The sequence below is a fragment of the Balearica regulorum genome, chromosome 3, assembly GCF_011004875.1.
Source record: "Balearica regulorum gibbericeps isolate bBalReg1 chromosome 3, bBalReg1.pri, whole genome shotgun sequence".
NCBI classification, from domain to species: domain Eukaryota; kingdom Metazoa; phylum Chordata; class Aves; order Gruiformes; family Gruidae; genus Balearica; species Balearica regulorum.
In genome coordinates this window covers 2,379,826-2,394,716 of record NC_046186.1, presented here as the reverse complement: position 1 = coordinate 2,394,716, position 14,891 = coordinate 2,379,826, and the positions used below count along the sequence as shown (strand labels likewise).

At 46.2% G+C, this 14,891-nt stretch overlaps 1 protein-coding gene across 3 annotated transcripts in view; it reads right to left on the bottom strand.

The window, feature by feature from the left end:
* Positions 1-3,572: 3,572 nt before the first annotated feature.
* The window catches only part of FZD3 (frizzled class receptor 3), a 61,922-nt gene continuing 50,603 nt past the window's right edge, over positions 3,573-14,891 (bottom strand). For 2 of the 3 annotated variants that reach the window (XM_075750344.1, XM_075750345.1), the window contains 3 exons: positions 11,016-11,164; positions 8,918-9,151; positions 3,573-8,244 (listed from right to left, as the gene is read on the bottom strand). In XM_075750344.1, the coding sequence (XP_075606459.1) occupies positions 8,031-8,244; positions 8,918-9,151; positions 11,016-11,164 (597 nt within the window). In that variant the 3' untranslated portion in view covers positions 3,573-8,030. The remainder of the gene's footprint in view (positions 8,245-8,917; positions 9,152-11,015; positions 11,165-14,891) is intronic. The other variant, XR_012834973.1, reaches the window with a different exon arrangement.

Sequence of the window (14,891 nt, the reverse complement as noted above, 5' to 3'; positions counted from 1 at the left end):
TAAAGATGACTTCTTGGTTTTGATGAGGTCCAAATGTTCGGTTAGTCCCAGATTTTCTTGCTCTTCCACGAGCTGGCACATTGCCGGCCCTGCTCCCTCCGTGCATCGGTGCCACCATCCCCAAGGGCTTGGCAGCACCTCGTCCTCAGGGTTCGGGGACCACCGTGAAAGCCCCAAAGCCCCTGTGCAAGGGAGAATCTGCACGAGAGGACGGTTCCCCCCAAAAAAATTTAAGAGCAAGGTTAGCTTTTGCCTAATCCCGCTTTCTGCGGCCAAGCAGATGTTTTGTGTCTTTTGGCAGGGGCCGAGCCTTATCTGACGGCAGCGTTTCCACGGAGGAGATCAGAGGGCTTTGAAGGCGTCGCGGGAGCTCGGTGGAGGTATGTTGGGGCTCGTCGCTGCTGACAGATTCCAGGTGGGATTTGTAGCTGGATTATGTTGCAATTCAGAGCCTTAAGGGATTTTTTCAGCACGTTCTCCTGAAGGCAGGAACCCTCCACACCAGCACCGGGCCAACAAACACGAGAAGCAGCGGAGGATACGTCTACGCCAAACAAGATGGATTTAAAAGAAAGAAAACAAAGAATGGTTTGTAGATTCTAAGACAAAACCAGTAAGAAATAAAGTCAGTATCTGAAGCTCTGAGAGCCAAAAATGTATCTGAATCCCCTTGTTTTCAGCAGAGCCGTGAAGCTGTGATGGACTGATGGGCTCTGGACAGGGCCCCCGCACCCTTCTGTCCTGCACAGATAGAAGCGAAATAAAAAAATACATCAGCTGCTCTTCTCAACTGCGCCCGTAGCCCTCGCCCTGGGAGAAACCCTCGTCCTTTTTCTGATTAAACCAATGTCACCCCCAAAGGACAAGAGAGCAACCAAACCCCAAACCCTAAACCATCAGAAACTGGGGAGAAAGGAGATCCTGGGGAAGAAAAAGAAGACATCAGCCTGATGCTGGGAGCCAGAAATGAAGAATTAAAGCATCCAGACGTAACCGCTGTGCCTCGCACAGGGCAGCTCAGCTCCGAGGCTGTAAGTCCAGGTTATTTTATGGGGAAATTAAATATGTATTTATATATTAATATATGTCTGGTTTACAAAAAGGGAGGTCGTGTTTTTCTGAGCAAAACCAAAATTCATTTGTGGATCAACTTCAGTTTGTGGACTCTCTCCCCGCATTCACACGTGTGCTTTGGCAAACACATTTTGTAGTGATGGGATTATTTTTAGGCCACATTTATTACATTTTATATTTTAACATGTATATAAGTATATTTTATATACAGTACATCATTATTATATTACATTATATTAATTATCTTTTAAATATATTAAAATATTAAAAATATTGAAAATATTCTATCATCACAGCAGCTTGGGAAGAGGCCGGCAACCATTTGGCACTGCAGATCCATCCTTCTTTGGCTTTCCCACCATTTCAGGTGTCACGATACCTCCAATTTGCCGAGCATCCCCACACCCTCCCCTCGGGAGACATTCCGGCCACCCAGGAGACTTTTTAAAGTCGGCAGCGATGCGGAGGCAGCCACTTCGAAACGCATCACAGCGCTGCAGGGGGAGTTGCGGAGGCGACGCAATAAACGGGGGCGTGAAGTAAAAGGTCTCAGCGGAAGGTGGGATTTAATAAAATAAAAGCAAAGAGATGGGCGAGGAGAAAGCGGCTTTCCCTACGCTGAGCCGAAGCCCTCGGAGATGTCCCCGTGGGATGGAGGGGGAGCAGAAGACGCCGGCGGGACCACGGGATGTGGGTGTTGGGAACAGGCGGCGAATACGTGCAGGCACTGAAACCGGAGACTGAATATCAATCAAACGTGCTTGGAGTTATTACCATAAAAACCAGTCAGACTGGTAGCAAAGCACGGCTGAAACGTGGATCCCAGCACACGGTCACGCCAAAGGGTCGGCAGCTTTGTCCCGCTGCACGGGAGCGGCATTGAGTTGGCGATAGCACCTAAAGAAAATGACTTTTTGTCAAAGATCCTTCTATTTCCACCTATTTTGTTTCAGTGGATCTCCTGGAGATCTTAATTTCTGTAGGATTTATGCATGCGTGGATGCTCTTCTCCCTTCAAATGGGTGAAGGAATCACAATGAGGGCAGGAGGTGGCAGGGCTGAGGGGCAAAGCCGGACCCAAACCAGCAAACGGGGTGTTGAGGTGCATCAGGAGCGCAACAGCAACTGATATACGCCTCCCTCGTCCCAGCCCGGGGAGGAAGGGGGGTCTGGGCTGCCCTCTGCCTCCAGCTCTGGCCCCTCTCCCACCTCTCTCTCATTTCATGCTCGTCCCATCTCTCTTGCCTGCAGGTCATTAAAACCATCTTTTTAAAGTCCTTTTCTGCACATCTTGTGGGCTGAGCACACTCCAGGTGACTTCGATCTCCTCCCCAACCCCTCATCCTCTACCTTCACCCCTTTGGGACCTGCTACTGCAGCACGAAAATGGGAAGATGAATGATGTGAGCTCCGATTCCTCACCCCGCTGGTTTTAGGTGCAGTGACAAATCCCCACGGCTGCCCCAGGAGGCTGAGGCGGATCATTTCTTCATCTGATCAACTTTGGAGCCGGCACGCTCACGAACCAGAACAGTGAGAGGTTAAACTCAGGGAAGACGGAGGAGAAGGGATCTTGTCCCATCTGCCCGCTGTGGCGTGGCGCAGGTCCTTACGGCAGGACGGGCAGCTGCCTTTGTGTCCCCAAGCAGCTCCGTGAGTCCCCAGGGCTCGGCAGCGACAGCCCTACCTTGGTTTTTCCCTAGGAGGAGTTTCCCAGAGCTGACTGCCCCCGCTCCAGGGGCTCTTCGGGTGCTGCAGCTGCAGTAGCATCCCCGGGGACACCGACATTTCAGGATGGAGCCGCTCCGCCGAGGATGCTGTGCAGGGGTGTGCACGGGCACTGGGCTGATTCCCGTGTCTCCGCGTGGCCCTGCAGGACCCATGTCTTAACCAGCAGTTCCCAAAATTTCATCCCTGAACTGAGTTATTTCTCTTAAAGAGACCCAAAACAGCACCGTGTGCTGAACCAGCCCCATCCGTGATTATTAAAACTAGTTATTTTATCACCAGCCATGCAAGACTCAGAGCGTGCAGCTTCCCAACCTGAAATAACTGCACGTCTGCCCGAATGCTAGACAGCTACTTAAAAAAAAAAAAAAAAAAAGAAAAAAAAGTCATCCTGTTCTCAGGTTTAATTTGGCAATAAAACACCCAACACAAACCCCCAAACACCCCTAGTATCGCTGCTCCCAAACCTGGCCGCCGTTCGTTACCTCGCTCGTCTCTTTGCCGGTGGTTTGAATGGTCTGTTGCTCATAAAAGGGTGGAACAAACCAGAGCCCAAAGTCTGCAGAGAGCTTTGTGTTTGCTGGAAGGGTGCCCGGCGTCCACGAGCCCAGATGTTGGGGAAAGATTAAGTCTAGAAAGTCTTTCTTCAAATGCAGAGCTCCGCTAGCCAGCGTAAAATTTTATATTTAAATCTCAGCTGCCTCTGAACTGGGTTTCTAAAGGGGAGGGGGACAGTTACACACATCAGAGAGAGTTTGAAAGCCTGTTGATGAAGAGACTAGGATTTTTCCATCGTTTTATTAAAAACTTTTAAAGATCTAAAATGAAAATGTACACCTACTACAATATAAACAGTTTGTACACTCACAGTTAAAGTGCTAAAAAAAATAAACGTTACAAAACCGACACTGGACTACTGTAAACAAGTCTACCAAGAGCCGAGTGGAAGTCAAGTCAGCTACGGTCAGGTACTACCCCACGCTAACAGCCACGTCCACTCTCTACGTACAGGTCTCACGAACACGAAAGCTTCCTCTCTCACTCACAAATGGATGAAATCACACTACGTACGCGAGCGCGTCAAGGGAAAGCGCTGGAAGAGGCAGCAGCGCTGTGACATGCACCGAGCTCCCCAGCGCACGGATCCGACGGCCGCTCGCGACAGGCAGAAACCGCGTAAAACATCCCGCCGTGGGTGAAAATAAATCTCGATCCGGTTATAGAAGAAGTACATTGGGACAGGAGTGAAATTTCACATTCAAGTCGACATTCTGCTGCTCAAAGCGAACCTCGGGATGGCTCCCGCACGGGGGCTGCTCCGCTCTGCACCCCGGGTCCACGGTACAGCCGGGGATGCCCACACCCCGCTGCCATCGTTTCTGGGGGTCCTTGGCCCCCTGGAGCTGGGCTGTGGAGTTGGCTCCCCCGGAAGGGTGGGCATCGCTTAAGGGCTGGCTCCAACTCCCCCAGCTCTTCCTGTGCCCCCCCCGGCCCTTCCCGAGGCGTGTTCCCTCCCCTCCTTGCTGGAACCATTTGGCTGCGGCTGGATTTCGGCTTATAGCTAAAGCTTCCGCAGCAAAATTCAGGTCTAAGCGCTAAGAAAATGGAGAGCACTTGAGAGCGGACAAATAAACTTACAACTAAATGTGGCTTTTTGCTGCTGTTGGATTTTTTTTTACGCTTTAAAAAAGACGAGCACTACCAATCCAACAAGAGGGCGGCTGCGCGTGGTCCTGAGACAGCCTTCTCCATACAACGTGACCACATCTCTGCCTCACCATATTTCAATGAATGATGAGAGCTGCGAAGGGATTATGGAAGAAAGAACATCACAAACATCACGACCAGCCTGCAGGGAAGCCCAGGAGTCACCTGCCACCACCCGCCACCTCTCGAGGACGTACAGCTGCCAAGGGAACGATGCATTCACAAATTAAATGGCGATTCAATTCCCTGCAAATACTGGCGAAAAGCAGCCATGGATTTCATGGGAAGCTTTGATATCACGATCTTGCAAGGCAGTATTTTGGGGCTTCAGTCACGGTGCGCGTAGGATGGAGATACATTAACCTGCCCTTGGGACGAGCTGGAGAAACGGGGCTATGTACAACTTCTCTGCCTGCTTCAAAGGAGAGAGGGTCAGGCTTTCAGTGCACGCATCTGCTGGAGAGGGACGAGGCGCTGCTGTTAAATCCCGAGGAACGTGCGTTCAGCTACAGGAACGTCGGGTCGGCCCAAGCCCAAAACAACCAGAGCGTTTCAGCAACAGCAGAATGGCTGTCCTGGGCGGGGGTTTCAGCTCCGGGGGAATTTAAAGATTGGCACCGGTCTCAGAAACCAGGCACCCTGGAGCTCTTGCCGCTTAGCAGGGGGTGCCAGATAGAAAAGCACCCCAAAAACGTGCCTCGGTACCTCTGCCAGAGACGGTGGCTGGGCTGCGTTCAATCTCAGACACGTTTCAGAGCCCCCAAGCACGATGATTTGGGAGCTGAAGCCCTGCAAGTGCCCCGGCCGGGGAATCTTACACGTGAAACCTGAAACAGTCCTTGGTGAAGGGCTTTGAAATCCCAGGAAGGAACGCTTTGCAGAAATAGAGCGCGGCATGCTAATTCAGGTGTTGCAGATAAAAGGGAGAGTTTGGGATTACGGGGGATGGGGGATAAAACCCAGGCAGAACTTGAGTTTTACATTTTAATCACCTCTCTGGGGTGATGGGAGCCTGCCCCTTGCGAACAGGAGACACGAGCAAGGAACAGCTTAGATGTTCCCATCTGGAAACAATACGGGGACTAAACCTCACAAATTAATGAGATTTCAAGCAGGATATATTTCAACCCTCCATCACCATTCCCCTCCCTGACTCTAAACAAGTCAAAGCATTGCTACAATTTAAAAAAAAAAAAGTACTGGAAATTGAGCCAAGCAGCTCAACATAAACACTTGAGCTTATTTAGTTCAGTTACAGTGTTTAGGAAAACTCAGCTCCTTTTGTAGATTCAGATTCCTAAAACTCTCATCCCTTTGAAGCAGCAAGTTATTTAGTAGAAGCCAAATTTGAAAATTAAAAAAAAAAAGGGTCCACCTTTGTGGGAATTGTAGTTTCCCCGGTTTCAGTCGCTCAAAAGACCTTTCACACCCATGTGCTCTGAAAGAGGTGATCCAGCCTCTCAGGAGAGTCATCCCTGCGGCCGTGCCCCGGGGCCGTGTGCCCAGCAAAGGCAAAGCAGAGTCTGCGCTGCCCCGGGGCAGTCGGCGCAGCAACCTCCCTCCTGGATTTACAACGCAGAGGTCGTTGCTAAGCTTTGTGATTCGATGTTGGGTTTGGTTTGTGCTTCTCCTTTGGAGCAAAAGCCTGGTGGGAGCAAGAAAGACAATTACAGTAAATACATTTCCAAAAGATACGCTGACTCCCAGGGCGACCTTTGATTTCAAAGAGCGCACGGTTACGTGCCTTTGCTGTTGTGTCATCAGCGAGAATTAAAATGAGTAATTGCAGCGCAGCTCAGCTTCTGCTGTTCGCGAACGCCTCTGAAGTGCGCACCACGGGCTGTTGCCCTACTCCTGCCCTTGAGGTTGTGCCATCTAAGCGTGTACAAAGGCTTTTCAACATGCCTCAAACAGGTCAAAAAGGGAATTATGTAAGGACAATGAAAAAATAAGTATTCATTTCCCAGCAGTGATCTGTAGTAATTACTGAGGTAGGTTTAAATGCAATCAGTGTTTCCTCACGCTGAATGAATCTTTACAGGAGATGCTTCAGAAGATCTACCGCACCGTTGGAGACATGCCTTGACTTTTGCCTGCAGTGTCAACACAGACTCGCTGTCCCCCAACAGATTATTTACACACAAAAAAAGCCCAAACTGAGAATTCTCTACTGTGAATATGTAGTGGGGAATGAAAAGAAAATAAATAACTTACAAGTAGAAAATAACCTACAAGTAGAGGTCGATCAGAAATGACTGACTGGGAATGAGCCAACAATTTGTGGTGGATACCTGTCTTCTCCTCCTCAAGGCAGCAATGCAGTGGGTTTCCAGCCGCTGCCTCCCGCTCTGTCCCCACCCTCCCGCCTCGACTTCTCCCACCCGTGTCCAAATTCCTGCTCCTCGCTTGCTCAGCGCCAAGAGAATCCTCCCAAAAGAAAAACAGCCGTGACATCGCAAGGAAGGTGGGCCATCCCTGATCTAACTCCTCCTGTCCGATTTGGCCTCAGCCTTCCTCACCCAGGCTACGGGGTTTGTAAACAGGATTTGTTCTGTTTGTAAGGAAAGGGCTGCACATTCCGGTTTGGGCAACAAATTCAGCTTTTCTATTATTATTTTTTAAATAGATCAGGAACAGGCAATCTCAGCTTTTGTACATTAATCTAAAAAATAAGTGGCTGAATATTATGTAGATAACTGGTTTTAAAATTGATCTCTTCCTACATAAATTGTAAACAAGTAGAAAATTTAAATAGTATTTTGTAAAAAAGCAAGGACAATACAAGTTATACAAAAATCACTCTTCCCTGCCTCTCTCTTCCCCCCACCCTCCCATCCCGCCCCATCCCAACAACTGAGCCTGAACAGCTCCGGTAAGAGCTGGTGATCATCAGTGGAGTTTCCTTTCCTTTCCTTTCCTTCTCCAAAACGCTCATTCCTGTGTCGCATTTCCAGTGTAATCATTAAAAATGCCTGCCGACTTCGCACAGGTGTCCTTTATACAGCATTTAAGACGCGTCCCCTCTCCCTGCGCTTGATGAAAACAAGTACCAGTTTGTTATCGAATCAAGAGAGGTGCGAGGAGGAATTCCTTCAATATTCAAGAGTTCCCTTATGCCTTAGAAAAAAATCCCAGCGTGACCCTGCCAGCGAGTTTTCAGGGGTAACACCTACCGACATGCAGAGCCATCGGAGGGAAAGGGAGATTTTTTGCCACAAAGAATAAGAAATTCAGCAATGGTGTCTGATGAGTAACAGTTATCGAATAAATAATTACCTACAGATAGGTTCAAATGAGGCAACCAGCTTTTTACTCAATAATTCAAGATTGCTGAACACTCTAGCTCTGATGCAAGCACAAGAACGCTGGCTTCAACACGAAGAAGCCAGTTTCGGCTTCCTGACGCACAAAATCAGCACCCAATGAGAGGCATGATAATACTGAGCATTATTATCACATCACTGAGGAAGGGACCGCGAGCCGTGCAACCGCATCAACCACTCCTTTCCGATAAAAGCGGCTCAAGCGCTGGTGCCATCCTCTTCGATAACGCGGTTCATGCTGGTCCCGTGCGTGATGTGTGTCATTGGGTTGCCGCTGAGATCCCTGATGCTGCTGTGACGTGACTGTTCATTAAGCCGATGAGAGCTGCTATGCCTGGAATGATCAGTCAGTCGTGACATGCTGCCGTGAGGTAGTCTTTCTTCCACGCCTCTGTAGCTGCAGGGAGTGTACCTAATTTATAAAAACAGAGGACAATTATTACTATTGTTACCATCGCAGTCAGGAAAGAATGTAAATAAATCTGGGTGCATGTGCACGCACACGCACACAAACCCTCTGCTTTGTGAAAAAAGCCGTTGTTAGCTCAGTCATTTAGCTTAGACAGCCCCCAGGCAAATTGTTTCAACTCCTTACGCAGCTTCGTTCTTACTAGAGTGCTACTGTACAGTATTGACAATTAGGTGAGTAAAATATTTGATGATAAATTATGTTATAAACCTTAACTACACCTCAAGTTAGAGTGTTTACCTCAGCAGGGCTAGGACTATTTATGGAAACAAAATCAATTTACACACAGACAAAAGCAGCCACAAAAATACTAAACAGACTTTGGAACGGATCTGTTTTCCCACGCACTTAGATGATGGAACACAGATCACTGCCTCTGCAGGAAAACCAGCGCTGAACACGTTCATGCCATGTAATTCACGAAGACGAGCAGAGACTCTGAAAAATATCATGGTATTTTTTTCCCTTTCCAATCCAGACACTAACGAGGAGAGGAGATGCAATCAGAGAAAGTAAATATTAGCAGAACTTCCAGTTTCAGCGACATGATGGCCAAACATCCAGCTAGCAGAGGCTTGTCGAATTTTCTACACGATTTTAAAGAGAAGAAACCTACCGTCCGTCACGCGATCGGTGCAGGCTGCCGTGGTAGCTGCTCACTTTGCTGTGGACGCTGCCTGCCTTGCTCCTCTGGTCGTCCATCATTGCCAGCTGGGTAGAGGAGGCGTGAGTCGAGGTGCCCTGGGTGGACGTGCCTCTCGACTTTCGGATGATGGGGGTATTGGGGTCTCGCAGAAGAGACTGAGCGAAGTCTGGCTCTTGCAGCACTTGACGACTCTCATTTACAACTCTGAAGAAGAACGCAAGTTGAATAGTTAACATCCATGACTACAATAGAAAAGTGATTGCAGTAATAGTACTGTAACTATTTCACAAACAGAACAGAAAAATATTACAGCTTGGCAAATAAGACCATCTATTTACCTTATAATGTCCCTATTTGCCTAATTTTGAAGTACCTGTACATTTGGATATTATAGCAAAGTTCATATCCTTGAACCCTTCCTACTCCCTGACCTGATCCCCCAGCCTGGGCACATGGAATAACGGCAGTGTATCTGCTCATGGCCTTAGCTCACGAATATTGCTACCAGAAAATCCCTGTGACTCAGCAAGCTCCGATTACCCGGGGAACTGCCTCTCAGGGAACATGGGAAGCTGCTTCCTCATTTCAATGAGCATTTAAAATGGCAGCAGGAGTCGCGTATTATGTATATACACAACATACATAATAATGCATAAGCAGCTGGCCTGTAGCCCTTAGATCAGCGGTTACAGTCCCACAGCTTCTGTTGGCCGACATCCCTTGCTGGGAAGAGCTGGCAGAGGGACGCACGCTCAGCCGCTCTACCATAGCCTGATGAAAGGAGATGCTACCACATCCTCAACGTTCCTTTTTTCTTTTTTTTTTTTTTAATAATCTCTTTTTCTGTGGGGAGGCCTTTTCCTCACCCCCATTCTCTACATTCTTTCATGTTCCGTTTCCTCTGCCTGGCTATCTCCTCCTCTTCATTTTCTTGCTCACAGAGGATCGCAGGCTGCCTAAGGAGGGAGGTTTGTACCGGCTCTGCCCCTTACTGCTCTGTGAATGCAAAGGAATCTGGCTCCAGCCAGACGCTGCTGTGCGTGGGAGCTGCTCTGCTGCCTGGCTGCACCAGGAGAGAGGATGGCACTTCCAGGAGCCACCCAGCTCTCCCTGAGACAGCACGTCCCAGATAAGACAGTCCTGTAAAACAGCTTCCTCTGCCTTCAGTAACTCTATTCCTGTCCTCTACCCACCAAACTAGTATGTCGCCTCTACGTAAATCCTATCTAAATGTATGTACATGTATTACAATCAGATTCAGTTGTTGTTAACCCCGTGCATATCTTAGTAGGTTATCTTGCGAATAACGAGAAATTTACTCCAACTTTACAGAAGGTACTTTTACTTTAACCTCAGCAGGCGGCCAGTTCTTCTAAGGACGTACAAGTCAAAGTCATGGAGTAGTCACTTAAAGGCTTGCTATATTTGTGCATGTATTTTGAAACATCTACTTGCAAGATAATATTCATAGCTATTACATAATCGTATAGATCGTCTCTAAATTTATGCCATACCTTAGTCTAAATTAATTTCCATCTCACAGAAGCTATAAGACATCCTTGCTGTCATTTTCTCAAACCCTGCTTTGGCACTAATGCATAAGGGAAGTTTAAAAGCAGAGACGGTTGCCTTTAACTGCAATCACGGTGAAAAGAACTTACGTTTAATTTCAGTGTAAAGGTCTGATTCAGTTGACTAGATAAGCAGATGTATAAATAAAAACTTTCAATTCCACCTCTCAGTAAGTGGCAGAGAAGTTGTAACATTCAACTGAAACATAATTCTTGTTAAAAAATATTTTGAAAACAGATAATCTAAATTTGATTCTGAGACCAAAGAATAATTATGGGAAAATAAGCGACAATTCTTCTGTGTTTTTTTGAGCTGTTTCTCGTCTTGTCCTTCCTTGCTCCATTTTGGACAGTGAGAGATTTCTAAGCAAGCTGCCCCTATCTGTTCCTGTCTTTGCCTCCACGAAAAACTAACCAAATACTCTTCCAGGACTACAGGGGAAGAGGAGATGATTTGCCAGTACTCAACTAGTTATCTATGAGATACCAATACTCACTCTTTTTTCCTGCGTCCGTGGAAAAAGCTAGCCCACTCGAAACAGGTCTTTTTGCTTCCGACCCAGAAGACGGAAGGTATCCCAACGACCAAAGCCATCAGGTATTTCATGAGAAAGAGAATCAAATCTGGACGACTCATCTGAGTGACCTAGAGAGGGAAAAAAGAGAAAAGATGATTATACAAACCAGCATAGTTCACTACTCCATTTATTAACTCATTTAAAATAACTGTCTCTGCCTTGAGCCAAAGTAAACATTAACAGGGTTCCTTTGTTCCGTGGCTCTAGGGAGCATGACCGAGTCTGTTGTGCAGCCCAGTGTTGAGTAAAACAAAAGATCCAACTGCTGTGAGGTCCTGGCCTTCATTTGTATTTCTGGTCTTTTGTCTGTGCCCTGAGTAATTGTGAAATATTTTCTAGTCTAGAAATTATAAAGACTCGTTTCTTTGATGGAAGTAACCTATATAAAACCAGGTGCTGCATTTGCTGTTGGGAAAAAGCCCAATGAAATGCTTCATGGGATGTTGAGTGCTGATCCTTTATTCCTTGCTCTTCAGCAAAGGGTTATACCCATAGTTTCCCTCCCTCAAGGCATTGGCAAGGTACACTGCTGGATTCTCAGTGACCCGGCGAAACTCCGTCCTCTCTCCAGTTATTCAACGGGATCAACTGAATTTGAAAAAGCTCCCCACGTCTAGTTTTGCAAACTTTTTGATATGCAAAGGGTTTGTTTGGAAAAGGTGCAGAGAAGATGCAAAGACGTTATTTCCAGGAAGGTCTGTAAGGTAGCTTTAAAACAAATAGTCATCCAGGGACATTCTTGAATCGGTAATCCAACTCAAATGCTGAACCTTCAAGGACAGAGAACCAAGTGCAAGCCTGAAAGATACCACCATCTTCTTACACGAAGGCTGTAGAGGAGAGGAACTAACTTACCCTGGTGTAATTAAGTCCTCTGTAAGCATTTGTGTGACACTATCACACTATGACCATGGAAGAAGGTACTCTAGATCTCAGACATCCACTGGCTGTTAAATGCCTTGGGGTATCGGCAGAGGTTCCCCGCTTTTCACCACAGCTGAGGGAGAGTTGGTCAGAAAACCTAAATGAGGGATGAGTCAAAAGACTCAACATAGCAACCAGGGAAGACAATAAAACTGCCTGCAGCAAGGCTGAGTCTGAAGGAATGGGTCTGCAAAACACCGTGAAAATTTGTATTATAACAGGGGACGAGGACTATGAACAGAGGTGGCACAATAAAGGAGAAGAGTGGGTAGTCCTGTAAGCAGAGCAAGAAAATGAAGGCAGCCAGGGACCAAGAAGGTATGCGAATGATAAGCAGATGACATGAAAGGACGGGGACGTAAAGACAAGAGCAAAAAGCAGACCAGAAGGAAGGGGAGGACATCCTGTAGCTGGGGCCTCCTTGGGAAGGACTGACAGGCCTTTAACCAGAGCAGATCCCGAGCAGAAGGGTCTTCTGCGTGAGAGGAGCACAGCTAAAAGCGGCAGATGTGAGGCAGAAAAGGAACTTGACAGGCAAGGGGAAGATGTCAGTGACTGTCTCCTGTCGTGACACGTGACAGTATGAGGTTCCCACTAGAACGAAATGCTATGGCTGGGAAAGATGTTTAAACAAGTGGAAATTCTTCTGTTAAATTCTGATCCCAACAGAAATAAAGTAGGCATGTAACAGGATAACAAAGGTCCACAGATGGCTCAAGGATTAGTATATGGGGCTGTTTAATTGTGGGGAGCTGCTCAAGAAATTAAGTCTCTTTCCAACAAGGAGTACCTGCAGCAACAGCTTTCAGACTGTTGGTGACGCAGCTGATACAAACCATTATACTTAACAAAGCAATCTGGATATCTACCAGCCTGTTTAAAACAGAAGAAAATATCAAACAAGCTGTTTCAAGTCAGGGGAACATTGCTCTGAAAGGTAAGAGTGAGACTGAAATACTTGGTACAGTTCTGGGAATTCAGGTTGAGTTCACCTTCCTGGAAAGCGGAGGGGTATAGAGAAGGGCTGGTGGGGTGACAGGGAGCAGCCAGCCGGTCTTCTCTGGCCTATAAAGACTCAAAGGTGCAAGAAAAATAATTGTTACAGAATATGACATATCTAAACACTGAAATGGCAAAAAACCCCACCTAGCAGTATTGAAGCTAAGCAATAGGAAAAAAACCAAACCCCAAGCATCTTTTAAGGTTCAGCGTTATCTTTTAAGGTTATCAGTTTATGAAAGATGTTGTTGACAGTGATGGTCAGAGTTTCCCTCTGATCCCACGAGCCTGTATTAATGTAGAAACATGTATACAGCCTCCTAAAACAACATCAAGAACCATTTTTTTTTCCCCAAACTGAAAATCTGAATTCAATGTAGTCGCTGTGTCAGGATGATCTGCCGGAAGTAGGCTCACGGCCCATGACTTTCCAAGCATATAATGCTGACAGGCAGCACAGCTTCCATATGAACCACTGAAAATACAGCAATCACTGTTTTAATGCTTTGTATTATTACACATTTTTGAATAATATCACTGTTGTAGATGGAAAATGAGGAGAATTTCAGTGTCTTGCCCAAAACCACACAGCACAACTGTGGTAGACTAGAACACGGCCAGAATTCAGGACCATTGATTTTTCTCTTCAGTAATTACGTGCCCATCTTTCAATTACATGTAGAAACATGATGAGCATTTTTATAAGATGTTTCTTGGAGTTCATCTTCGTATGAAGTGGGACCAAGGCTCTCCCCATGTCAATTCTTTCCCCAGCACTGCTTAGCCTGCTTTCCATCAATCTACGCCCCGGGAGAAACACACTGGTGTCGAAGGTCTTTGATGACACTACGGACCTTCCTACGCTTGCATCCATTTAACCATGCAAAATGAGTCTGGAGGCTTTCCAGTCAACCTGTGAGATTCCACTCAAGAAAAAACCAACACATTAACAATTACCCAATAAAAAATTATCCAACAAAATTAAGCTCTCAAAAATTAACCTTATTATCTCATTTCACAATGGGCAAATGTGGCATTAAGTGGAATAAATGGTGAAATTCATTGTTTCTTAATGAAGGTAATATTGAGGTAAATTTTTATATTTACATATAATGCGTGTCCGCTGGGCCAAGTCTCCCCTGGCATAACTACCAGCCTGAAGGGAATTTAATTTTGATTCTTGCATTAAGAATGAAACAAGAGCTCTAGCTCTCAGTTGCTCACTGTACTACAGGACACCTTTATTTTATTGACTGAGTCACACTGCTTTATGTTAGAGCCAACAGAAATCAGGTGCTGCGATGTGTACTACTGCCCACACTGAACATATTACAAATCCCTATTGCACTAAGTAAATGGTATTATTTCCATGAAGTTATTATATTAAATCACTTGATATCAAAACTTCTGGCTCAACATAGTCACGCTGGGTGCTACAAATAATTCCAAGGAAAAATTAAAATAAGTACAACAAATTCCTTCCGGTGAACGGAAGAACATCCTACTTTTTGGCAAAGCAAGTTATTAAACATCTTTACATATATTTCTTGAAAATAAGCTGCTTTGCACAAACCAATTCAAGTAGTAACACATATTAGACTCACCGATCATTTATACTAAAGTACTGCACCTGTTTTAAACAACATATATCCGCAGATTAGGAGACATTCATAATAATTAACCTAGGGAAAATAAAACTTGAAATTACTATTCCAGGCTTACAAAACTGAAAATACCAGGTGTTTAAACCCAAAGCCTGCGAGCCCGTTTCCCAGAAGCACGGCACTCGTAACTCTAAGCCCGAAACGCTGCCCATTTCCTTTCATTAGGACAGAGACCAGGTTGCACAGTTTTTAAAAGCAGTAAAACTAC